Below are 27,542 nucleotides of genomic sequence, written 5' to 3' on the forward strand. Positions count from 1 at the left end.
TTTGGCAGCTGAACCATAACAGGTTTACTACCCTCTCTACACACAGTACCTGATGAATATTCTGCTGAAGAAATACAATTAGGTCTTCATATCTTGTGGCACTATGCAGTATTAGCTGGGTAGAAACATAAGAAGAAAAAAAGGTAACTGAAACTGTAACAACTCATTTTACTGAAATAAAGTAGCCAAAACTTTAACAACTACTAGAAAGATTTGAACTAACAAAAGGGAATAAAGATCTAATGAAATATCCTACAGCTGTCATTTGGCATATTATTGTATCTCAGCACTTCATATAGTCTGTATTTTTCAATACTGTTTCTTGTTGGTTTTAAGTTCATTGAAAAGAACCCAGTTTGATTTGATTTTAAGCATTGTTTATGCAAAAAACCCGAGCTTTAGAAGACATAGAATAGGCAAGTTTGTACATATATGATGAGGCATCTATAGCAGGTATATATCAGAGCACTTATGCTCAGAGAATATTCCCATTTAACATGAAATTCAGGAGAGTTCACAGATCCAGGCCCTTACGTCAATATTCTTTGCCTATTTTTCCATCTTCAGATTTTGACACATCTATTCCTCCACTTAGGAGCTCAGTAATGTTTCCTTAAACCACTGAAGCCTGGCTGATAGCATCACTCCTTGCAAAGCCATCTGAGAGCTTCAGATGGAAATAAGGCATAACTGGAAAGTATTTTGCCATTTGGAGGTTCTGGAGGGGAAAAAAAGGCAAAGAATTCTGTGTAAGACAAGCAGAAAATAATGTCTTTTTATGCTTATGGCCATGCTGGTCAACTTGGAAGGACCCATGTTCATTTTTACTGTGTATCATTAAAAACAGAAGTAGTTTATAAGCATGAAAAGTAGATGGAACAAAAAGGACTTCAGAGAGCCCAACTGTCCACAGACACTGGGACAACTCAGAGCCAGACAGACTACAGGATTTTGCTATTTCCTATTGGGTTTTGGATCATAACTAACTAATTTGACATAAAAGATTTTAAAACATTAAGAGAGCAATGGAAATCAGATTCGTTGTACTAAAATAGGAGAAGCTAGAAAGAGAATACATGGAGAATGTGAGTTTCACAAAGCCTTACAGTTTCTAAGATTCCATCTGCTTTGTATTTTCCTATGGGAGTGAACTGCTGTCTTCCTGATGGCCTGAAGAGGATATTCAGACAAAGCTCACGTTAAAAGGAAAAAAATTGCATTAAAGAGAAATCAACTTTTACATGAACTGAATGATGAGCCAAAGATTTGTATGATTATTTGTAATCACTTTTTAAAAAAAGACTTATTGTAAAAAGGTTCATGTTACATATTAAACTTCTGTCACTGAAGGAAATACTTCATCTGTTCTGTGCTCTCTATTTAATCTGAATTACAAGTTTCTCAATACAGAAGGAGAACAAATATACATTTAAGATGTTAATGACAGTTTGTATTGAAAAATATTAGAGTAATGACATTCAAACAAGCAGAAGAACATATGTAAAATATCATCACAGAGGAAGCATTAAAAATATCAATTGAAATGTCTTTGCATTGGCTGCTTCTATTTCATTTTTGAAGAAGAACTTCTGTGTCCAAAGGTTCTCTGTTATTTTCAGCTATCCTGGTTGATCTAGTAAAAGAAAGTACTTATTCTCACAAAAACTGACTGACTTAAAAATATCATGTAGGATCCAGTACAGCCAAAGCTAAGGATCTAAAAGTTGGATGTTTAGTGTACAAGCAGCCTAATTGCACAGCATAAACTAAGCAGTTAGTAGGCAAATGCAGCAAAATGAACTTCATTCAAGCCATACTAGAATATCCTGTAATACAGGAGCAAAATGATGCATCTGGAAAAATAACTCTTGGCAAAGACTTTGGAGGAATCCTACATTTAATTAAATCCACAGGATCTGTCACAGCAATTTCAAAGAATTTTGTCTATTCCCCCCCAGCTCCTGCGACAGCAGAAATAACACTCTGCATTTCTCCTTAAGCCATTTTAGATGGCATAAATACAGCTTGCAAAGCTTTCACATTGTAAATTCTGGACCTGTAGAACAGACCCAGGTAGAGAAGCACTATACAGTAACTAGAACTGCTTCTACTCACAGTGCCACAATTGCTTTTTCATGGCCTCCTGCACGCCACAGAATGTCTGCAATAGCCATCGTGAGGCATTTGGTCCTGTGAACTTCTGAGGGCTGAAGACAACTGCAATCCAGGAAATAAAAGAAAGAGACAATACCCAAATGTGTATAGGGAAACTTAATGCCTCAGTGACAATGTACAGATATTCATGGCAAGTTTGTAGCTGAAAGAACAAAGGCATTTTTAGGGACTCTTTAGGTCTCTACTTCTAGGATACTAATACTAAAGATGGTGCCTGATTTATAAAGAATGATTCAAAGAAATTATTATTATTATCAACATTAAGTGCAATGGATGAAAATCAAGACTGATGAGTAAAGGTATCATCAACAACAGGAACTGATTATACACAGATCTATAATCATACCCTGAAAACTAATCTTCTACAAGCAATAGTGGATGCTCTTTCAGAATACATCTTTATAATTAGCTGGACAATAAAACAGGTAAAGGTACTTCAGGGAACAATACAATGCAGTAAACAATGGACAAGAGAAGCTACTTCATCTTTAAATCTGTACTAAAAGTGTTTCAGTATTCTGTAACATGATTGGTTTATGTTTTAAGTATGATTTTTAGTTTCTAAAGGCCTTCATACATATTTTTTTTCTGAAGTTTTTAACTCTTGTCAAGAAATCTACACCATAATGTTATTACCTACTAGTAAGCTTTATCCAAGGTATCATCTGCAATAAACACTAGGACTGCACTGTTTAGTAAGGTGTGCCCCAAAGTCAGGACCTAAAACATTACAGTAGCAGAGTTGGTATTGGTCTGTGGAGCCTCACTATTTCTGACATATTTTCACTCAGATACTTGGCTTGGGATTTACACAAAGAAGTGAAAAACAATGGAATGTTTACAGCAGTCTAATGATCTCAAACATGTAAGCAAACTGTCAACACACATCCTACAAACTTTATTTTGTGAAGTCTTCTAATACCTCGTGTTATTCCAACTTCCAAGATGTGAATGGAGAAATAAAGGACCAGGACACTAAAGGTCACATAATGGAAAACTGGCAGATTCAAGAATAAAACCCAGCATCCATGAGCCTGAAGAAATGGCCAACAGATCCATGACCCTGAGAAGAACAGAACTGGAATGTTCTCTAGTGGCTTCAAGAATGGCAGTCTTTGAAATTAAGATATTATCAGTCTTAGAGTGTTACCAGCCTGGGAGATGATGTCAAAACCTGTTCCCAGCATTTGAGTAAAAGATCTAATAATTCAAAAGACTAAACAAGAAACACCAAACATCAAAAAATTAAACAGACTTTCAAGTTCAATGTCTGCCTTGAATATAATGCTCATTGAGGGAATGTTTCCATCTCTGAAGGATGTGAGATATGGCAAATAATTGGTGAGAGTTTTCAAGCAAAAAAAAATAAAATATAATCACAACTTTCTCTTATCTCTACCTGTGTTCTAATACAGACACTCAGAAATTTATGGGCAGCACAGCAACTAATTTATGTGTCTGAGAGAGGTAGCAGAGGATGGAGACATGATAATTATTTCTTGAATGTTGAAGCAGCCTGAAGTGAAATACTTACTGTGAAGTAGCTGATCATTTGAAAATCCAGGTTAGAAAGGAATATAAATCCTCTCATTTCAAACTCTGAGACTTCCCTTTCTTTCTATTTGACTAAAAGTTTCTGCCCATGGCAAAGATACCGTAAGAAAAGTTTGTTCTCATGAATAAAAAAATTCTTTTAAAACCACGTGGATAATAGGAGGGGAAAAATAGGAGAGGCAAATATTGCCAAGTAAACAGGATAGGTTAGAGCTGGCATGAGTTGGGACACATAGTTTAAACAATCTGGACTCAAACCACTTATTTGGATGCCACATAATTTTATGACATTTATGATCACTGAACCATGCTGAAAGAGGAAAATTAACATCTCTATTTTTACTAAGGATGACCTGAGACTCAAAGGGACCAAGGAGCAGATGATCAAAGGCTGTCCTCTGAGCTGAAACAAATTCTTGGTTTTCACAACCAGAAATAATTCTTCTGTGGAGATTTCTAGTCATAAAAACTAAATATGCACTTGCATGAAAGTTTCTGAGTTTTGTCTTTTATGTAGACAAGAGCTTCATTCTGCCTTGAAAAGTCTACCCTCATTAGAATACAAAAGTTTTGCTAGCTGATTTCTGCACTTTTAATAACTGTCTTTTAAGTGATTTCAAGGAACAGGCAATTTTCAAGCGATGACTTTATAGCATCTTGTTTACTGGGCCCTTGTCTTGGGGTCCAGAAGCAGCCAGTGCCAGTAGTAACAAGCAACAGCAATAGTAATAGTAACAGTAAAACTTTCAGTACTGTATTTAGACACTAAGCCTGGTTCTCACCATTTCTAATGGTTTATTAGCTGTGTCCTATCAGGACTATGTACCCACTAGTACTCCTGAATGTGGCTGCCTCTGTGGACCACACAGGACCTGGTAATCCTTTGATTAACTGTCACCTCCAATCCTGGGTGCTGAAGACAAATAATGATATTCTACGGGTACCTGTTTCTTTCCATTATTGATGATAAACAGCCCAAACAATGAACTTACATTAAGTGTAAGTCAGACAAAACTGAAGAAAATCAACAGAGATCCTGTCACTTTCCTAAACTGTTCCAAGCAGAAAAATGGATATTGAAGGCCAAAATTTATTACAAGATGAACATTTTTTTATTGTAAGGCAATGCAGTTCAAGAAAGATCTCAGCATGAAAGCTTCTCTTCTGAATAAATTGAGGTCAGACTAATTGAGGTCACAAATAACACAGCTTTACTGGAAAACCAGTGGTTTTCCCTATTAAACATTCTCTTCTTATAAAGCACAGCTTTGTGAAAATTTTCTTTTGTAATGGACTCAATTTCTTATTCAAAACAAAAGGCAAATACATGAAATCTGGTAATAAAGTAATTTATGAGGCATTATTTTCCAGTAATTCACTGAATAAGCCCTACTCCTTTAGCAAAGTGACAAGTACATTAATATTCCAGCAGTCCAAGCAATTTTCTTGACACTATCAACACTTAACAATATTTCTTTAAAGTAAGTAGAAAATACACATGCAGAATTTAAAATCAAATTCTATTAAGGACTTTAAATGTGAAAGAGCAAACACAGCAGCAAACATAAAAATAGCTATAACTTTAATTTGTACCCTTGCTAAGATTCTTAGTGTCAAAAAATGTCATGGTTGTTCAAACCTTGATTACATTTTCTTTGAAATCACATCTTCATGGGACCTCAAGGTTAAATAATTTCGATTGGCCTCAATTCAAGCTCTTGGGTTTTTTACAGAGGTTCTTGGGTTAATCACAAACAAGTAATTATACAAATAAGACACCAACCTCTAAATTCCTATAGCTGAAAGGGAAGTAAACACAAGTAAATCAGATGCTACTTTCTTTCTCTCTCAGAGACAAAGAGAAGTTCAGTAAGTTCAAATTCAAAAGGCTCCTGAGTGGCTGCAGCACAGAAATAATTTGTTTTTACTTCTGTATGGAAAATATTTCTGCTGTCAATCTCTGACTTACCGAGTGTCTTTATTCCTGTTACTGTCTGAAAAGATCAGCTGCTGTAGGACACAAGCTTGAACTGCAGCCAGTACTCCACATGGGCCACCCTAAGGGGAATAATGGGACACTCCATGAGCAAAACAATTTGATGCTGGGGAATCCTTCAGTCTAATGCCATTCTTTCACCTCTCTCTTTCCATCCATGACTTCACAGTACTCTCTGTGGGTCTGGTTTTCTTTGCAAGCCAATGAAAATCAGTGTTATGACCCAGCTTTGTGTTTCCTGCCTATTATTTCCTGAAAACACCTAGACATCTAAAATGTCAAAGGAAAGGATTTTTTAAAAAATCTGTTCTGTGATTATGTGAAAAAATTAAAGACTTCCTGATCCCCCTTGAGCCACAGTCTAAGTTCCAGAGAGAAATCAAACCTGACTGTTTTCCAAAGAGTAAAAAGGAGCCTTGTTCTCATCACTCGTCTCAGCACTATGTCTTCCTTTGAGTTCCCACTTGCATCACTAAACAAAGATTTGGGTTTTCTGTACAGCCCTCCACACCAGGCAGCTCTCTCACTGGGGAAGAGTAAGAAAACCAAGGAAGTCTGAACTTTGCAAATTATTAATGTCGGGGAAAACACCACTATACCAAGATATGCCATATTATCTTCCTAAAATTTATGAAAAACAGATTTATAGCTGGTCTGTGCTACAAAGGTGGTGAAGGGCCTAGAGGGGAAGTCATACGAAGAGTGACTGAGGTCACTTGGTTTGAGCTTGGAGAAGAGGAGACTGAGGGGAGACCTCATAGTGGTTTAGAACTTCCTTATGGAGGGAAGAGGAGGGTCAGGCACTCATCTCTTCTCTGTGGTGATCAGTGACAGGACCCAAGGGAACAGCCTGACATTGTGTCAGGGGATGTTCAGGTTGGATTAGGAACAGATTCTTCACTCAGAGGGTGGTTGCACACTGGAACAGCTCCCCAGGGAAGTAATCACAGCCGCAGGCCTGACAGAGATCAAGGAGTGTTTGGACAATGCTCTCACTTGGGTCTGTCTTGTGCAGGGCCAGAAGTTGCAGTCAATGATCCTTATGGGTCCCTTCCAGCTCAGAATATTCTGATTCTATGACTGAAAGACTGGGATGGGATAGCAATGTATTTCCTTCTCCTTGCTTATTCCCTGCCATCTATCCCACCTGACATTACTACATAACCAAGACTCTGGAGAACAATTAAAAAGGCAGCCAGCACTGCTATTTTTACATATCAATGTGATTAAACTGATCAATTTAATTCTCAAGTTGACCTAAGTGCCCAAGGGAACAGGACCTACAGGTATATGCAGTGTGGACAGTATGAGACCTAGTAAATAAAGGCCCTGGATTTAACTTAGAAATTAATACCTTTCAATTTCTCATTTACATTATACACACACAATCTCTCTATAATTAGTTACATAACTAGTGAGTGAATTGTCTGAAATATTTTAAGGAAAAAAGTAAGGCTTATTTTAGTCCAACAGGAAAAGCTTCTCAGTCAAAACAGAAATTCTAGAATCTATTTGAAATGTCTTCTTATAGCACCACAAAAACTTAATGCAAGAGAGAACCAAACAATTGTTCTGCTGAAATGAATTTGGAAGTGAGGAGGAATATATTAACTAGCAGAAATAAACACATCTGGGCAAAAGACTAATTCCGTCATGGAATTTATGGTAGTGAATTTAATGGTCAGTGAGTGACTGGAAGTGATGAGACAACCTTTCTCTAGCAGCAGGGTCTGGAAACACTAAAGTAACATTTACTGTGGGCCAGTGAACACTACTGCCATGGTTTCTTTTGGAGCTTAAATTAACATCTAACATCTTCTTTTTCCACTAGGTTTTATGAGATAAGCAGCTTTCTTATGAGCTCATCAGCCTAATGAAATATTTAACTAGACAAGCTAAGTTAATTAAACATCTTAATGACATGTTTATTAGCCATTGTCCTTGCCTCAAAGCCTCTCTTCCTCTCATTTGTGTGTAATGGTCTAATTCTCTCAGGCCAGATAAAGATTTTCTGTATCAGCACAGAAACTTAATGAGTGTTTTGTATAAAGGAGTCTACTCTTATTGAACTCCCCAGATCCTTCCTCCTAAGACAAGACACTATGTGTAGATATCCCAGAAACACATGGACAGAGTCACTGGCACAAAAGCATTAAGCAGCAGGAGAGAACGATGCAGGTTTACAATGGATCTACTTGATTTTGGAGGCAGCTACAATCCTGTGCCCTGCCTGTGGTCCTGGTCTGAGACTGGGCATCAGCCAGCTGAGCAACATACAGAGCAGATGGAGGGTCTGAGGCACTGTAGTCCCTGTCTGTAAAAATGTCAAGTGCCCCGGCAAGGCTGGCAAGACAGACACCAGATAAGCAAGTCTTTCACTGAATGCCCTAGACCAGAGACATCTTTGTTAGCACCAAAAATTTCTATGGATTGGGTACATGCTTTCCAAGCTGACCCTAATCATGGCATGGTGGTTTTACCAGTTGTGGTTACCACAGGGACCTGCTGGGGATTTTAGATCTGTCCACTTGGTAGATGCTGTCTAGGAATTGATGCAAACCTTGTTTTAGGGAGGAGCTGGCATCTTGTGGCTGCAGTCCAAAATTACAGAAACATGGCTGCAAAAGAGATGAGCCCACCAGCAGACCCAGTGTCCCAGGCCCAGTAACACTGCAAGGGCATTTGTTCCCTCATATTTTAAGAATGAGACACATCGTGTGACTCCCATATCTGTAAGGGGCAAAAATCTCCTCCCAGGCACTGCAGGCAATTAATTCTTGCTATATTGCATTCTGAGACAGATCAAGCTCCATTTTGAATTTGTGAAACATTACCCCCACACATCATTTTTGTCTTAAAGTCCACCCTTGATTTATGCTCTTTTATTCTTTTACCACCACAAGCTTTCAGCTGCAGTGGGTTGTCTTCCTCCCTAGGAATAAATCCCCATTACACACACACTCATAACAGACTTTCTGCAGTCCGTCTCAAATCTCCTACCAAAACTTGACAAGGTGACATCATCCAGTGGTAACCAGAGAATTTAGAGAAGAATCTTTAGAAGACTTTCTTTTTACTGCTGAAACACACAGCCTGTCTAAACTCAGTATAAAAAGCAAAGACCCCTGTAAGGAAGCTGTTTACAGTACCTTTTTCTGCACAATGCCATATTTTAACTGTGGTATATTGTTAAAAGTAAAACTCTGGATTTTCCATTCTTCACTGAAGCAACAAAGACTGGAGCCAAATAACAGATTTTTTAATTCCTATAAAAGAAAGAAGAAAGTTCTCATTTTAAAAACAAATCCAAAACACAAGTATGTTTTCTTGCAGTAATTTGCAGAACAGAAAGGAGGAGTATGGAAGGGTGATGACTAACTCCTTATAACCATCCTCTTCTGTTTTATCCATACTGTAAATAGCAACACTCTAAGAAAAAAGAGCAATATTTTCCCTTTCCTGCTATATTTCTTCCACTCATAATGCTGCGAGTGCTCAGTATCGGAAAATATTTATGTATAACGTCTGGGGCACAGTTTCCCATGAAAGCATTACAGAGTATTGCCTGAAATTTAACAGCTGGAAGAGCAACATCTACTGATGGTTACATTAGGGAGAAAAGGGCCCTGTGGGACACAGCATGGAGAAGGGCAGCCTGTTTTGCCTGTCAGAGTTCCTGGTATGAGATAAATGTCAATGAAATGTTTGATTGCTGTATGTCAGATGGCACGCTGGCATGTGCCAAATTGAGACCTTGGCCCTGAACAACTGCAGACCAAGACCACTCAGGAATAGCTGAACTGAAGAAATTGCATTCATCCTAAAGTAAAGCTGAGTAAATAAGAACAGACTTCTCAGGACTGGTATAGTTACTCCAACCTCTTTAATTTTGAATGAAATTAGAAGACACCCTCATTATTATTTTATTTTTTCCCCCTCTGTCTGAACAGGAAGAAAAACATTACAAGTATTTAATGGTTCCATCTCTGCTCAAAATCAGGAAGATAAGAAAGAGAGAAACAGTGGTAGAGGAATAATAAACTTGTTCTGAACTACTGTCAGTTAAAGGACTGGAGAACAAGCACATCAATAACTGACTAGAAGCATTAAGAAAATAACACAAGCTTCATTAATTAAAGTTATGTTCAGTGCTTTGGGTGAGCTGATGCATCCTGGCCGACTTGGCCATCTGGTATATACCTGGCCCTTCTGGTATTTTTCTGAATTTAGACATTCCTAAATTACTTTGTCACCTGAATACCACATAAAGAATATGCTCAGGAGTGCAGCACATGTTCAATCACACACAAACATGCCCCACAGAGTGATCCATTGCAGCTTTGGCTAACTTGACTGACATAACATTCTCACACATCTATTTGTATTTATCACCATAGTTAGTCTTACTTTTGCAAGAGAAATGTCAATTGCCTTTGACATTATTTGAAGCATATACAGTGTTGAAAGATCTGGGTTCTTACTGACTTCTCCAGTTGTTTCTTCATCCTCAAGATCAACTGAAAGAAAATATAATCATATAATGTGTTGGATGAAAAAAATTGCTTCCCCCAACTGGCTCAGTACCAAGGGAGCATCACGACAAAAATTAACACTTACTGTCATCTGTCTTTATGAAAAGGAAAACATAGTTTTACCCAGAAAGGACAGATAAAAATACATACACCAGTCTTTGTTTGATTAGTTCTTAATGACTTTACACAGCCTTTCCCAAGAAGTTAACAGCAAATGCAACTACTCTGAATCAAATAAGAGTTACAAAAGAAATAACTTGCACTTGGTCTCTGCTGCTCTGAAGAACATGATGGCAAAAGCCAAACTGAAAATTGACATAACTTACCTAATTCTAGGACTTCTTTCATCTGGTCTTCTTTATAGCAAGTGGATGTTGGAGACTTCCTATATTAGAATTAATCAAAAAATTAATGACCAAATGTTTGCTTCTAATGAGAAAAGTTTTTTAAATAAACAATGAGAAATATGGAGCATTCCCACACAAGGATATAATTTTATGTGTCTGTATATATTTATATATATGGTCTAAGAAATAAATGGCCTTAGAACAAACCCTTTTTCAGTGGAAGAAAGATGAACTCCAGGAGTTCATCAGGAAAAGCAGCCAGCACAGAGCAATACTCTGTATTTGATTTGGGGTTCCAGTCCTGTTTCAACATCAGTATCATTTCATTTGTGTGATTTGAAGGTCATAATATAAAATTTACACCCCTGACAATGATCAAGATGAGATTTAAGCGAGTCATTAAATTACTCAAAATATCCAAACAGTGGGAATAGGTGTTAGACTGGCTCCTTTACCAGGGCAATTTTTGAATGCACTAACAAGTAGCAGTTCTTCAATTGCTCTTGTGATTTAAGTGTATATTATATAAGCAACAGGTTAAAATTCACACGAATAATTAATAAAAGGACTAAGCATTTAAACTTGGCTGTGAAGTCAGAACTGAAATAGAATGCTACATTTTCAGAGATGAGATGGGTTTACTCTTCCCCTTGAATGTGCACCACAATGAATTCGGAATCAAGGAAAAGTTTCAAATAACTATTTTTAAAAATGGCCTTTTTTTCCCCTCCAAAAAAAGTAGTACTGTATCCCTGGTCTTTGCTTTGGAAAAAAGGTATTGCACTGACAGTCCTTTCAAAAATAGTATGGAATCATTTCCTCAGCAACATTCTTTGTATGCACGATATTATTTCAGCAACAACTGCTGTCATATCACATACTTTCCATTAACTTAATTTCCTTTTCAGTGTATGAAAGATGAATAAAAACAGAACACAAACATATCACGCTCAGGATTCGCCCAGTTTAAAAGCATTTTGGCACCCTTCTGGCTGATAGTATCTGATACTATAAGAACAGAAACACTTCTCCTTTTATCTATAAATAAGTTAAAGGATTTATGCAATGAAATGTGAATAGAATGGAAATGAATCACTCACATTTTAGGGACTTGAGGTAAAAATAAATAGGATGCCCAGCAAGTCAATATAAATTAGAGGACTGATAGTAATTTTGTATAGTGGCATTAACTGCACTGAGCTCTCACTAAACATAACAATATTTTTACTGTGATTGAGGGTTGAGTTGACTGTGGTATATTTTATAGCACAATTGGATCTCCTCTTGCTGTTTGCTAACACTGATTTTCTTTCCCCTAGCTACTTGCTAGTATTTTCATCTCTCCGGGTCAGGGAAAGGGTCTCAATGACACTAAATTTGCCAATAAAACATTTTTCAGCCAAGTCATGTCACTTAACTGCACTTAGGCATAACCAAAATCCACATTTTTGGTTTGTCTGAGATAGCACACTATTCTCTCCTCTTTCCTAGAGAATAATGTGATTCTTTCTACATCAACCCATTTCAATCTAGTCTTGCAGGAGTACCTAACACCTTTCAAGGCCAGGTTTGATAGGGTTTGGAGCAACCCTGCCCATGGCAGGGAGTTGGAACCAGATAACCTTTAAGGTCTCTTCCAACTCAAACCATTCTGGGATTTTATGATTCTATGATTCCAACACTTAATGCAGCACTACAGGTTAAAGCTCCCTACCTGCTCTCAGTTTCTGCTTCAGAAGGGTTTGAGTACCCTATGGGTACTGTACCATATCTCCTGGACACCTTAAGAGTCCCAAATAGCACTAGAGGCCTATGTTCAGGCATGTGGACCACTCCCTACATCAAATAAATGCTATGGATTCATTGCTGTCCCAAACATTTTTCCTTGGTACTGTTTCATCTGAAAAGATGTAGAAATGAAAATACACTCAACCATGGTACAATTCACATATAGCTCAGCTGGCACCAGTTTTTGTAACATTATTGCTCTCTGGAAAGTCTAAAAGACGTTGGTTCTACACCCATTCCAGGAAGAGCCAAGCCTGAGATGCAAAGTGCTTTGAAATCTCAAGGCTGAGAACTCCCATCAAGCTGAGGAAAGCACTGACATCCAGGATTAATGTTGGGTGTTTTCTGGTTAAGTGGGGTATTTTTGCAGGTGCAGATTCCCTCCTTAAGGGGAACTTGCGTTTCTCAAAACAGTCAGGACATTTATTGCAATTTCCATTTCAGCAGATGGTTACTGTTCCAGGAAAATTTATTGTCCACGTAAAACCATACGGTTAGAACACTTAGGAAGGGGGAAGTCATCCGTCATGGCAGAAAAATGGGGCAGGAAGAAAATAGGTTTCGCTCTAAACATACTATACAGTACTTTCTCTAAATATTTGAACATTCTTATCTGACCTTCGTGCACTGTAGAAAACTGAATTTACACAGAAGAGCTGAATTTGCAGAGAAAGAGCTTCTTGGCACAATAATGCACATACATTCCACTATTTCCTATTTATACCAACACACACAAGGGTCAAATAAACAAAGGGTCTTAAACAGTGACTATCAGTGACTTCAAGGTGACTATGGTGGTAAAATTTATTTCCACTGCCTGATTACAAGAACTTTTCTACTGGACATACATCTTTTCTTCAGAGTACTCCAGCGTCAGAAGGATACCTGGAAGTCACAGTTCAGTCCTTCAGGCATGTGTTGTTACACCATATTCAGACACAGAAGCATAGAATAATAGAATGGTTTGAGTTGGAAGGGACCTTAAAAAACATCTAGTTTCAACCCCCTGTCATGGGCAGGGACACCTTCCACTACACCATTTTGGTCCAACCCCCATCCAACCTGGCCTTGAACACTCCCAGGGATGGGACAGCCACAGCTTTTCAGGGCAACCTGGGCCAGTGCCTCACCACCCTCACAGAGAAGAATTTCTTCCAAATATCTAATCTAAATCTACTCTCAGTTTAGTCCTTTCCCCTTGTCCTGTCACTCCATGCCCTTGTCCAAAGTCCCTCTCCAGCTCTCTTGGAGACCCTTTAGGAACTGAAAGGCTGTATTAAGCTCTCCCTGGAACCTTCTCTTCTCCAGGCTGAACAATCCCAATGCTCTCAGTCTTTCCTCATAGGAGAGTTGCTCCATTCCTCTGATCATCTTGGTGGCATCCTTGTTCCAACACGCCTATGTCCTTCCTCTGCTGAGGACCCCAGAGCTGGATGCAGCGCTCCAGATGGAGTACATGCTTCTTCCTGCCATGTTTTCCCTGGAGCTGGTATGTAGACACAGTGAAAGGAAATGGTGTGAAGCTTTACCAGTGAAATAGGAGGTCAACTATGTGTTCCTGCTTTACATTTGAGAAGATCTGGAGTTCTGCTGTGTCTGCATGAACAATGCAAATTCTCAATTGACTCACTGTATTTAAGGCAATGGGCTGGACCCTTCCAGATTTACATCCTTTCCAAAAATAAAGAAATGATACAGAAGCCATTTGTCATTTCCAGTAATTGCAAAGTGCTTCTTCCTATGGAGTGCTGGAAAAATACTAAAAGGGCAAATGGCAGCCCCACAGATGTTATGCCGCAGGCTCTGATGCCATAAATCCACTGGCACAACAAAAAAGTCACAATAGTTTACTACTTTTATTTTAGGCTCTTTTTTCCTGTCCAAGCATTATGTTCTAAAAGGTGTTATGCAACTCCTGATACTTGAAGGTTTGCACTACTGAGAGATTTGGCAACTCTCTGTTCATATATGGGATAGTTGACCTGTGTTGTTTGACAAGCCATTCTTTGGATTACCAACTGCAAGAGTCAAATAAAGACTTACTCCCCAGAGTGAGGGAGGTAAATCCCTCCAGGAGGGTTTGGTTAGTCTCTCTGGGAAGGTGTTGACTGCACTATTCTTACAGTGCTTCCTGCCTCCCAAGCCACACCAAAGCACTGATGAAAGTTTGAGATGATGCCAGGTGGCTTCATGTGGCTTAAGGGCAACGCCTGGTGCTACAGACACATCTCAGACAAAGGTGGAAGGAAACATGTAAAGGTAATTTATTATTAGGCTGCTCAGACTTCACATTCCTTTCCATTCTCTCATCTGAAATGTTGCACTTTGACTAAACTCCTGTTTCCTAGAAATGGCACTGGTGCCCAACACATCCTCTTCCTCCCATAGTAGGAAAAAATGAATGAATTTCTCAAACACTGCTCATGCACACTGCATGTCACTAAATGCTGGCAGGTCCTGGAATGACTTGTGGTGTTCTGGCTGATTTTTGTAATGATATGGCCATACGAGCTCCAACCTCATTCCAGAGAATAGGCTATCAAGGTGATGAGGACTTTCAGGAACTGCTCAACATTTCCCAGGATCTTCACTGCTTACCAAATTGCCAGGTATTATTTTAGACAAAGCCATCTCATCTGACACACCAATTTTGTATGTAACAGTGAGATATTACCACCAGGCCAAAAGTACAGAATTCGCTATTCCTAGAAAACCTATTTTTACACTAAAATGCATAGCAGAAAAGACAGCTGCCAACCATAACTATTGGGCAAATAATGTGTATTCTATTAACTTTGCTGAACTATTTTTCCTTTGAGTTGGTAATTAAATTTTCTTTTAAAAAATAGTACTTAAACTGGAATGTTGATTAGTATTCCTAATGAATTGTGACATTTGTATATTAACCTTCATTAGGCACTTGATTTTTCTGCTTCAGTGAGTCAGGATATTATCCTCAGTGCAGTCCAGACACCTCCTGGATAGCTTGTGCTCTGTTTTGTTGCTTATGCTGACTGAGGGAACATAAAATCCTGCTCTGGGCTTGCCAAAAACTCATGGCCAACGTTCTCTGCCAATGTTCTAAGGTAAATCAGCAGAGCCTGTGGCTGGGAATGAAGCAGGATAAAAATGTGTGAGAGGATCTTGGCGGTTTTATGTATTCAATCATCTATAATTGACAGGTATAGTCTTGGTCCTCAGATAGAAAATAAGCTCCTTGATTTCTGTCAATAACAGAGAGCAGGAATATTAATCCTTCAAGATACCATAACACTTTAAAAATATTATTTTGAAAGTTTCAGATATCTGGAAAAATACAAAACAAACCCAGAATATATTTTTAAAAGATTTAAAGGATTTCTTTGAAGAAGATTTTTTTTCCTCTAAGGATCTTCTAACTCCAGAAAAGTAAGTCTTCTGGGACTTTGTTGGAACACACGACATGGAAAAGGCAGAATGTTCAGTAACAATGGGTTCACCTATATTGGTTTCCATTCAAGATGAAGAAATCATAGGTAATTCAGAAAACCAAAGACATTCACTCTATGTCGGTCTTAGAAACACAGGAGTTGAAGGGAGGTACCTTTTCTACAGGAACATATATTGCTTTACCACAGATGATATTAACTTCATAATTGCCCTATGAATTCAATTCTCAAGTAATTACCTCATCCCTGGAAGTGTTCAAGGCCAGGCTGGATGGGGCTTAGAGCAACCAGGTCTAGTGGAAGGTGCTCCCTGCCACAGCAGGGGGTTGGGACTGCATGATCTTGAAGATCTCTTCCAACCCAAACCATTCTGTGATTCTATGAAAACACACTAAAACACCAAGGAGCTATTTTTCATTCAATAGGCTTGAAATTGAAAGCAAGAAGTGATGTGATTTTACAATGTTGAGAACCATGTCATGAGCAGGTGACAGTTCTTGCCCTGTATTTGTGAGAGCCACAGTGTGACAAAGTTAGAGCACTCCTTAAATACATGGAGGAAATATAAAACAAATTAATGAAATCTACCAGAAAAACAACAGCAAAACTTCAGAGCAGGAAAGACAAAAATATCAGCAGGTGATACAAGCTTTAGACAAAAAATGCCCAAAGGAGCATGAAAAATAGAAGTGAATATGGAGAAAGAAACAGAAACAACAGACAAAAATCAACTTCAGCTATGGATAGCAGGGCTGAAAAAAAGGCAAATCAAGGTGAATATAACAGAAAATTTCCTAGTAGTAAGGACTGCTAGAAAGTGGAATATATTATCAGGGGAGTGGTGTCACTTGAGTCATATAATACTGGACTAGACAAAACCTGGAAAAAGTATTCCAGCAAATATATATATAGTAGTGATTAATCTGCCATAGAAAGAAATGACCTTAAAAGGTCTTTTCCATCTGTAATTTCTAGGATTCTATGAACTATGAGTAATGTTCCACTAAGGAACTTGGTATCTATGGCAATTCCCTAACCCACCCCTATTCGTGTTAGATTGTAGAGCACTGCTACAAAAAGGTTTATTACCAAATTATGAGTGATATTTTGGGAATGGGAAGCATTAAACTGTGCCCAGTAAGGTGAACTCAACTGAGACTATTGCAGGAAGAGAAATTCTGGCTCTGAACTCACTGGCACTTGCTTTCCTGGTGGTGGAGATGAAGTGCATCAGAGATACTCGGGTTTTGGTTGGAAAAGGCATCTGAAGCCAAGCTACACAGTCATAAACCAGTCCCTCCTGTCTGGAATATCCATCTGTACTGGCAGACTGCTGGAAGGAAACCACTAGTTCACAGTCAGTTTGGAGCCAAGACTGATGGCAACGCAAAGGAGGGTATGGCAGAGGCAATCAGAGGGACAGGATAAGGAGGGTGATTGTTCACAATGAAAGGATGAGTGGAGAATCAATTATCCTCCTTGCTCCCAAAACTGTATTAGAGATCTCTGCCTTTGGACAATGGTATCCACTGCTGTATCCTTTTGCTTACTAGCAGGAGGAGGAAATTTTTCTTCTGACGTAAGGATATTCCCACTTCTTTGTACCTCTCTGATAGCCATTCTCTTTGAGTTTGTATGAAATTGGCAAGATGTCCTTAATTTCAGGTCCTCATTGCTCAGTCCTTTTGTTCCCTTGGGTCTTTGATTGCAGTTTTACACTTTTTTCTTCTTTCAGTGCTCTGATTCTAGGCTGATTTTATTCTAGTTGGTTGATTTTATTCACAAAAACTAGAAGTTGAAACATCACAATATGTTTCTCTTGAGAACCAGAAGTGAAACAGAGCTGGACAGACAACATCTGCCCATCCCACTCAGCAAAAGGTGGTTCCAACACACTGCAGAACTGCCCACTCAGAACAGCTCAGGTTTACTCATTTATAAACTATTCAGCAGAGAACTGGAGAATTTCCAAGCACTACCATACCTTGTGTTGATAGAATTAAGGGGCATGGAAAATTAGGAGAGCACTTCAACATCAGAGGCTCCAGAAGCAACAAACTTCAGTTATGTGTCTGTAGGTGACACAAAACTATTTCTCAATGGGTGTGAAGTGGTTTTGCTTTCCCGTCCCCAATGTTGTTTGCTCAAGCCATGAAATGGGGAAATCTTTACCTTCTAACACCATTTAGACTTCCCAAACAACATATTATTCACCATGCTTCTACCCAGAAAAGCAACAGAAAGTTTTTAATCCAAGGACAGGCATCAACTTCATCAGCTATTTATTCGTTTACTGTTCCTAAAGATCATGAATTCGATTCCACTACAGATCATCATTCTTTATTCTGTTAGTGATAAATATTACCTTCCTGCAGAGGATTCAGCATAAAGGAGAATCATAGAATTATTTAGGATGGAAGTGACCTCTGGAGGTCACCTGATCCAACCCCTGCTCAAGGGAGGGCTAACCCCATCTCAAGATATTAAAGAAGGTAGAGAACCTTTTCTCACTGCCCGTTAAGGCTCTTCTCAGGCTAAAAGAGTTGGGAAAGTCTTTAATCATTTGCTACTTTTGACCTGTTGTTCCTCAACATTGTCTCTCTCAAGTTCCTGTGGCTCCTGCAGCACTTAAAAAATCGTAACTTCAGATGTGGCAACTTTTTAGTGGAATGTTGGATCAGTCGCTTGAATTGTGTATTTTTAAAATACCCAATCTCAAGCCATTTAAAACCTCAAAATAACAAAATTTACAAGTAGTGAATCATCCACATTTTACTTGGCCTTGCACACAACTAACATTAGTGAGCGAAACAAGGACTCAACAAAAAAGAGGAACCATGAGGAATACTCCTTTGAGAATGAACTATATACAACTACAGCAAAATGTCCTGAAAGGGGTTTCAAATTCTTCACTGAAATGACATTGAGACATAAAGGTAATTTTTAATTTGTTAAGTCAAATAAAATTGGTGTATGGAGGAATTACTGACATAATTCTGTATACATGTGTGTGTACTATTGGTGCAACATCACCACATTCCAGCATTTAAAGGGTGGCTACAAAGAAGATGAAGACTCCCTTCTTACAAGGAGTTATGGGTCCAAATTACTTCTGGGGAGATTCCACTTGGATGCAAGAGGAAAATTTTTCACAACAAGAACAATCAGCCATTGGAACAATCTCTCCAGGGAAGTGTTGGATTCCCAAACACTGGACACTTTTAAGATTCAGCTGAACAGGGTGCTGGGTCACTTGTCTAGACTGTGCTTTGGCCAAGAAAGGTTGGACCAGATGATCCTTGAGGTCCCTTCCAGCCTGGTTCTGTGATTGTATGAATTAAGAAATTAAATCAGCTGCTGTTTGCTTGCAGCTGAGGATACATGAAGATTTGCTGCCACCTATATATTGCTTTTTTTTCCTGGATTATTTAAAAACAAAGGAATTCTAAAAAAAGGGACACCTAGAATCTAAGTAGTTATGCAAACTCTACAGCATATTATACTTTGTTTATGGAATAACTCCTACTGACATGGAAAAGAATACAATCATGACACAAAGAACTATTGTGGACCCAACAGAACAAAAATTTGTGTCTCCCCTGTATACAAGGAAGAAAATAATCCTTCTATTCCTATTCTTTGCAGTCATTACTCCTTTTGCTGGGGAAGAATTCAGACATCATATTGCCAGGTACTATATAGACAATGAAGATGCAGGTGAACAAATTGTTCTTCACCTCAATCTTTCAGTGATTAAAGGAATGCAGTGCACTCATTAAAATGAATTTGCTTTTTTTTTCCCATCTGTGCTTGGTGTGTTAGTTTGTCATTTTGGAACACTTAAGTGCTTGCTTTTTGCAGGTAAGCATTTAACTAGGTTCAGCACAGAAATGCAGATATCTCTCACTGTGATAAAGAAGCAAACCAGTATTGATTTGAACAAAGACACAACCTCCAATTCTTATTGAGCACAAACTTTGATGTGAAATTCAGAGTATTCAGAGGTCTAACCACAAGTTGATACTACAAGATTGAAATATCAAGCCATAAATCTAGTCTCTTGACAGTTACCCTGCTACACACTTCAAGCAGTAGTTGAGAATTAGATACCAGATGGAAAAAAAAAACCCATGATTGTTTTTGCATTAAAATGTGTGAGACAAAATACTGTGCATCTGCATTTCCCCAGGCTATTCTGATAGCCAGGTATTCCTACCCACTCAGCTTGTAAGCATTTATTCAATAACATTCAGCTTGTCTTCAAAGCATGACAGTGGTTTTGCTTTGATTTTGTCTCATATATGTGAACAACAGATACCTGCAGCAATAGCAGTTTGTGCATATGAGAAAAGAGAATGAAAAAGTACAGCAAATGGAAGATAAAGAAAGATTTATCTTTAGTTTTCTATGTGAAACAAAATCAGAATTGCAGATGCTGTGGATGAACGAGCTGTGGTTAAACTTATAGAGATTTTCAGCTACTCATCTGAATACTTATATTAGCATTTGTGTCAGAGGTGTCAGGTAACAGACAATGAAAGAGGATCCAGAGCAATTTCCGCTCCCACATTGTAATTTTTCATGCCTCAAAACACTCCAGCACTTTGGCCAAAACCTGAAAGGTTCCCAAACACTGCAGGATTTGGCTGAAGGGAAATAAAAGTCTTGCAAGAGCCAGGCTTTACATTGTCAATATTTATTTGGAGTCTCACTTCCACTCTCTGTTCCTTCCACTTAACTTCAGGAGTATCAGCACTCCTGCTGGTTACTGTGTGCGCTTTCAGGAGCTCAGAGCTCAGCATGAATTCAAATGCTCTGCTGGCTTGAACTCAAACAGTCTGGCAGGAATGTCCTCGTATTCCTTTGGAATAGGACTACATGGACTCTGCCTAGGAAAGAGCTCCCTCTCCTGTTCTTGCTGAGACCAAACCAGCCCTCTGAAGGAAGGGAACTATTTCAAACCGCTTATTGCAGCAATGGAGCACAGGACACTGCACAAAGTGGGGCAGTGGGGCAACCCCCTTTGAGTCCAGCAGCTCCTTTTTCGCTCACTCCACAATTACTGCCTAAGGCTGGGAAGTGTCAGCGTGTCCAGCTACAGCTGAGTGAATCACAGAACCACAGAAACATTCAGGTTGGAAGAGACCTCTGAGATCACTGAGTCCAACTGTTAACACAGCACTGCCAAGTCCACCTCTAAACCATGTCCCCAAGGGTCACACCCACATGTTTTCTGAACCCTTTCAGGGATGGTGACTCCACCACTTCCCTAGGCAGCCTGTTCCAATGTCTGACCAACCTTTCCATAAAGAAATTTTCACTAACATCCCATCTAAACCTCCTCTGGTGCAACTTTAGGCCATTTGCTTTGGTCCTGTCACTTGTCTCTCAGGAGGAGAGCCCAGTCTCCACCTGGCTACAACCTCCTTCCATGTACATACCTGAAAGGAGGTTGTAGTCAGTGATACAGTTCCCCCTGAATCATCTTCTCTCCAGACTAAACACCCCCAGGTCCCTCAGCTGCTCCTCATCAGACTTGTGCTCCAGCCCCTTCCCCAGTTCCGTTGCCCTTCTCTGGACATGCTCCAGCACCTCAGTGTCTTTCTTGTCCTGAGGGGCCCAAGACTGAACCCAGGATTCAATGTGCCTCCCCGTTGCTGAGTACAGGTGGATGATCACTGCCCTGGTCCTGCTGGCCACACTATTTTTGATACACGTCAGGATGCCACGGGCCTCCTTGGCCACCTGGGCACACCTGGGCTCACATTCAGCTGCTGTCAACCAGCACCCCCAGGTCCTTTTGCACTGAGCAGCTTTCCAGCCACACTTCCCAAGCCTGTAGTGTTGCATGGGATTGTTGTGACTCAAGTGCAGGACCTAACGCTTAGCAAATGAACTTAGTACAAGAGTGCTCTTGGTCAGACACAGTCTTCCCAAGGAATTTTATCCAGTTCACTATGCCTTTGATGCTTATTAATAATAAACTATATATACATTGATTATTAAATACCAGGAATACAATTATTCTTCCTAGCTTTGCTGACGAGCTGCCAAAGCCCACTGAAGCTGTATTCTCTACCTCGATTAATGCTGAGTGTGAGGTAGTGAACTATCCTGAGACTGGAAAGGATGAAGTGATGCATCAGCACTACCTTACATGGTCTGTCAAGCTATATAAAATGAGTTGTATAGAGTCAGAGACTGCTGCTCCTGCTTCCACAGTGACTTATGAGCTGGCTCTTTGCATTCACACAGAGTCATACAAAATTTAGTAAACCTTTCTGAAAGCAGAATATCAAAGGTGGATCTGCAGGCACCAGTTCCATACAGTCCAGGAACAGCTGTACTTCTATTAACTGGGCTCAGGTGTTTACCTGGCATACCTCAGCTTTCCAGTACAATCCATGCTGGAGAACTGACCTCTTCTGAGTTTTAAGACTTATGACTATAGTACTTCGGCCTGTTACTCAATAATCTTTTCCAAAGGAAGTTAGCTAACACAAGTTAATAAGTGCATAATGCTGGTGGCTATTTTTAGTTGCTTTTCAGTTCCAAACAGAAAGCAAGTGCCACTCCTGGCCTGTTCACAGCTCCAGTAAATTCCCAGTTTGTTAGGTACCACAGCCCCTACCATCAATGAGAGATCAATATATCATTGTTTCCTTATGATCTCAACAGAGCCTCAACACACAGTGTCTCAAGATTTATAAGAAATTAAGTAACAAAATAGCAATAATCATTGTAAAACTCCGTGATTGCAGTTTTATCCTATTCATGAGGTTTTTCAGCAATTAAAAAAAACAAACAGGCAACAAACCTGGCTACTGTTAAATTTAGTAAACCAAATATTATTTTATGGCCCACAGAAAGGGATGGTGGCATGTGTTTTAGTTTATGGAGCAGCAGGTGATACAAACTCAAAAGTATTTCTACTAAGTCTAACACACACCTCTAGCACTGAGAGAGCACCACAAGACTAATACCCAGAATGCTGAGCCTTATCCATAATTTTACTATTGACATGCTCTGTGGCCTGTAGGATGCAGATTTCTCTCCATCTGCTTGAGTATTCCATCTGTAGTCTGGACAGGGTGGTACTCACCCCCTACTGAAAGTTGTTTGAGAACTGCTCACAAGAAATGAGAGATAATGTGGCAGCAGTTTTTATTATGAAGATTTTATATATGCATGGACAGGGCACAGATGCTCTGCACTGCTCAAACCTAGAGCAACTTCGGTGATTCAGAACTCCAGGCTGGATAAACTCTGATGGATGACTCCACCTGAATCATTCCAAAACCCCACCCAAGTCACAGACCCACCACAAAACCAGCTTTGAGATGTAGCAGTCAGGGTCCTATTGCTTAGGAAGCCCCAAATAAACAAAATCCCATGCCTCCTACTCCTCTCAAATTCTCCACAGGAAAAAAAAATGTTAAAAAAATCAATTAAGAGTATAAATTAGAGAAAAGCCAAAAATATATATTTGGAGTTCACAGAAAGAGATTCTTCTAAAATTCCGGTATCAATGTGACATAATGCAGGACAATAAAAATAAACCTGTTTTAGCAGAATATTCCTACAAATATTCTTACCTGTGGCCTGACAACCGACTCTCACTTTTCTTGAGGGATCTTTCCCTCTTCTCTCTCCCAGCTCCTGAATGTCTGTGAGTGGCACTCATTTTAAGGCTTTTTTCATTGCTGTCTGTACTAAAGCTTTGAACTGATTTTCTTTCTTCTGTCTTGGTCCTTTCTCTTTCAGACAGCAGTTTGGCAAAAGAATCATCTATATCTTTTGGTATGATTCTTAGCTTTTCAGAGGCTGAACTGGTGTGTGAGCTTGACATAGTCTTTGATGCAAAGTCCATGTTTACTTGTGTTGGAGATCCTTTGCTTTCCTGAAAATCAGTGCTTGGGACACTCAGGTCATTTTCTTCATGTTCTTCTCCCTTGAATGGTGCTGTGCTGCTTATGCTAGTGGATCGTTTTGAAAGTCTCCTTTTTTGGAAATCCTAGAAATAAAAGCCATGAAAACCAGAGATTAAAATTTGAGCATCTTCAAACAAACATGAAAAGCAAAGGAAAGCTCTAGCACTAATTTCTGGGCTAAACAATTTGCTTATTATTAGGAATCAGGTTATAGAGTAAATCAGATTTTTTTAAACATCAATAAGGCAAACACTTTACTTAAAATTTGACCCGTATTGAGTATGCCACATACCATTAAAAACAGCTCTTTTACCCAAGAACATCAATGAAATACCTCCTAAAAGCTTCATTTTGGGGTTGTACCCAACTCAAGACATATAAGATATTTTACTGGTACCCACCACTACAGGCATCTAGTCTTTATTTCGAAATCAGAGATATTCAGAAGAATCCAACTAATGAACTTCCATATGCTCTTCATTGTTATCTAAATGATATATTTAAAATATTTCAATTTCTCATTATTACAAGCTTAAATTTACACAGTGCAAGCCCCTGTCTATATAAAATCATTATGAAGGAAAAAAACGAGCAAGAGTTGTTTAACTGTGTTTAACTGAAAACACTTACTGATGCAATATGGTCTGATTTGATCAATTCAGAAACATATTTCTAAGTGAAAGCAATTTCAAGTTCCAAACTGCTACTGAAAAAATGTGAGGCTTTGGCAAAACCTGAGTAAAACAGGAAAAAAGGTAAAAAAAGCCATTTTCCTAGGAAAATGGAAATCCCCGTATTTCAAGAAAAATCAAGAATGGCAAAGATTTATACAGAAATTCTGTAATCTAAAATCACAGACATGCAGGGGGTAGCTGCCTGCAGTGGTTAATCTGAAACAGTTGAATTTCTGAATTAACTACAACAATTTCCCTAACTTACCACATCTTTTCAGCCTGCAGATCTAATGGATTAGCATGCAGAAGTCATTTGAATATTATTTACAAATGACCTTTTCCCAGAAGGTTAGGTATAAAATCCAGGGCAAGCCAAATATTTTCTAAGTGTTGGGAATCACCTCTGGTGAAGTTGCTGCTGGTCCAGCCATCATTCCTCTGACAAAAAGACCAGACTTGGACCTTGACTTCTCCTTCACTGTAGATTTCAGCTCTTCGGAAATTGTTGCTGCTTTTAAATCTTCTCGACTATCTTTTAATTTCTTATCCCCATCAGAGGGTAAGTGGCTGTTGTGTATTTTCCCCATGTGGCATTTTTCACTTCTGTGCTGATGCTTTCTGGATGAAGGAATTGTATGCAGTGGATTGTCAACATCATATCTACAAGGCGAAAAACCCAAAACTTCAAACAGCAAAAAAATGCACAATGCAATCAGCAAAAATCGGCTTGGCTAATTAAAGCATGGCTGTCAAATTAAGCCACTTTTTATCTAGGAATGGGACTCACATGCAATGACTTTTCACTTAAACATCTATACCAGAGAATCACAGAATATTTGGAGTTGGAAAGGACTCACAAGGATCATCGAGTCCAACCCTTGGCCCTGCACAGGACATCCCCAAGACTCACACCATGTGCATGAAAGCACTGTCCAAATGCTTCTTGAGCTCTGTCAGGCTTAGTGCCATGACCACTTCCCTGGGGAGCTGTTCCAGTGGCCAAACACCCTCTGGGGGAAGACTCTTTTCCTAATATCCAGCCTAAACCTCCCCTGGCACAGCTTTATGCCATTCCTTTGGGTCCTGTCACTGCTCACCAGACAGAAGAGATCAGTGCCTACCCCTCCACTTTCCCTCGCAAGGAAGCTGCAGACTTTCATTTTATGCTTACTTGTATGTTCCATATCGTAACAGAAAGTGCATTTTATACATCATACCAGACAGGTCCTCAGCCATGGCCAGCAGTTTCCATTCCTTCTCCATCTGTTTGAAAATTTCTTAACACTTTTGCTAACATTCTCTGTTACCATATAACTTAGACTGACTCTACTGACCACTTTCCCTTTTTGTTCAGACATAGAACACTAATTTGAGTTCAAAAAGGCACTTTTGTAATAGAAGTTCTTTTATTGAGTAGTTCCCAGTTCACTGAGACCCCTTTGTGTCAGCTAATAAATTTATATTCGGCGTTTTTCTCCATTCTAATTTACAGGAAAGCAATTCCATAGGTTGAAACACCTTGTGCCACAAAAATATTCCTTTATTTTAACCAGTTAAAATTTGGGGTTTGATGTAGTATGTCTCATGCCACGAGGACATGCTGCATATGTAAACTGAAGGAAGCATGATCTGTCTCTGGGAGCATCAGGAAATCTGAGGATTGTTACTTCTGACCTATCACCACATAACCCTTCATTGTGCAGGGGCACAGTATGTCTACTCAGAGACCAAATAGTTACAGACATTCAAAAAAACTTCAAGAGGTCAGTTAAAAGGAAAGCAAACTCGTTAATAAAGAACCAGTGTGAAGCACCTGTCTGATTATACTCTCCACTCCTGAAAGCATCATCAAAAATTACCCAGGTAGTTGAAATTTAAACTAATTTTAGGCACTGGCTGGTTGCCCTAGTAATCCCTGAATTTTCCTTGGCCAGAGGGGATGGAAATGACTGAGGATCACAGAGCTGCACTTTGCTGTGGTGTTTCCCTTAACTGTTCATTTTGTGGGTGAAATAAGATGTGGCTGAGCCAATCTGCCCACAGCAGTCCTTGTATTGGCAGCTCTGCAGGCATGGGGCAACGGGCAATGGCTTTAAACTGACAAAGTGCAGGTTTAGATTAGGTATCAGGAGGGAGTTCTTCCCTATGAGGGTGGTGAGGCACTGGCACAGGTTGCCCAGAGAAGCTGAGGATGTCCCATCCCTGGAAATGTTCAGGGCCAGGTTGGACAGGGCTTTGAGCAACCTGGTCTAGTGGAAGCTGAGCTGCCCCTTGGCAGGGGGGTTGGAATGAGATGAGCTTTGAGGTTCTTTCCAATTCAATTCCATGATTCTATGATTCTGTGGAGGCAGGGAAGGGCAACACTTCCCCTCATGATGGACAGCACCCTTCCTCACAGCATCATGCATCCCCCTCTGCTTCCCATCTCCCATACATGCTGCTCCTGCATGTGAGGCTTTAACTCCTCACGTGTGTGTGTGAGGTACAGGTGTGTGTGTGAGTGTACAGGTGTGTGCTGGTACACCTGTGGTGATGGAATGGGTGTTCAACTCAACACCCTCCCTGCACCACTGAAGGATTAAAACCACAGCACATGCCCCAGGGTACAGCACAGTGGCCCCACAACACACCACGGTGGCCACAGCACATAAGCAAGCCCAGGATGGAGGTGGTGACACCACTTTGCTGCAGGCTGTGAGAGAGGGCACAGGGTTAATGGTGCTGGGCATTGCTGTGCCCTCACATAGCCACATCAGTGACTCCTCTGCATCAGAAATCCATAAAAGGGAAACAAACTAATTCGTTTGCACTGCCTTCTTTTCAAGTGTTGCTTCAGAGCTCAGCTTTATACATCTTGGCTTTCTTCCCCTGTAAGAAATTATTTGGTGGGGTTTTTCAAGCACTGATGCTTAGACTTGGCTGCTTTGAGCATGCTGCATTTAGGATGAGGAATAAGATTCATTCCCTGAGACTGGAGGCTGGGAAGGTGAATTATTCTTTTGTGCCCATTTTAAAGCTTTCTGTGGAAGCACAGGGCTGCTACTGCACCTCAAGGCACTAATAAATGAAATATTTGGTGACACAATTTTTCCAGGTCTTTCCACACTATTGGTTACA

At 39.6% G+C, this 27,542-nt stretch overlaps 1 protein-coding gene across 1 annotated transcript in view; it reads right to left on the reverse strand.

The window, feature by feature from the left end:
• FAM188B (family with sequence similarity 188, member B) overlaps positions 1-27,542 on the reverse strand; it is a gene marked incomplete at its 5' end in the record, with an annotated part of 70,272 nt that overhangs the window by 41,348 nt on the left and 1,382 nt on the right. The window contains 9 exons of the mRNA XM_009080599.1: positions 50-115; positions 1,107-1,170; positions 2,116-2,217; positions 5,699-5,787; positions 8,875-8,991; positions 10,133-10,242; positions 10,584-10,642; positions 23,416-23,834; positions 24,827-25,085. Coding sequence (XP_009078847.1) covers positions 50-115; positions 1,107-1,170; positions 2,116-2,217; positions 5,699-5,787; positions 8,875-8,991; positions 10,133-10,242; positions 10,584-10,642; positions 23,416-23,834; positions 24,827-25,085 — 1,285 coding nt within the window. The remainder of the gene's footprint in view (positions 1-49; positions 116-1,106; positions 1,171-2,115; positions 2,218-5,698; positions 5,788-8,874; positions 8,992-10,132; positions 10,243-10,583; positions 10,643-23,415; positions 23,835-24,826; positions 25,086-27,542) is intronic.

Source organism: Acanthisitta chloris, unplaced genomic scaffold, assembly GCF_000695815.1.
Source record: "Acanthisitta chloris isolate BGI_N310 unplaced genomic scaffold, ASM69581v1 scaffold3818, whole genome shotgun sequence".
NCBI classification, from domain to species: Eukaryota; Metazoa; Chordata; class Aves; order Passeriformes; family Acanthisittidae; genus Acanthisitta; species Acanthisitta chloris.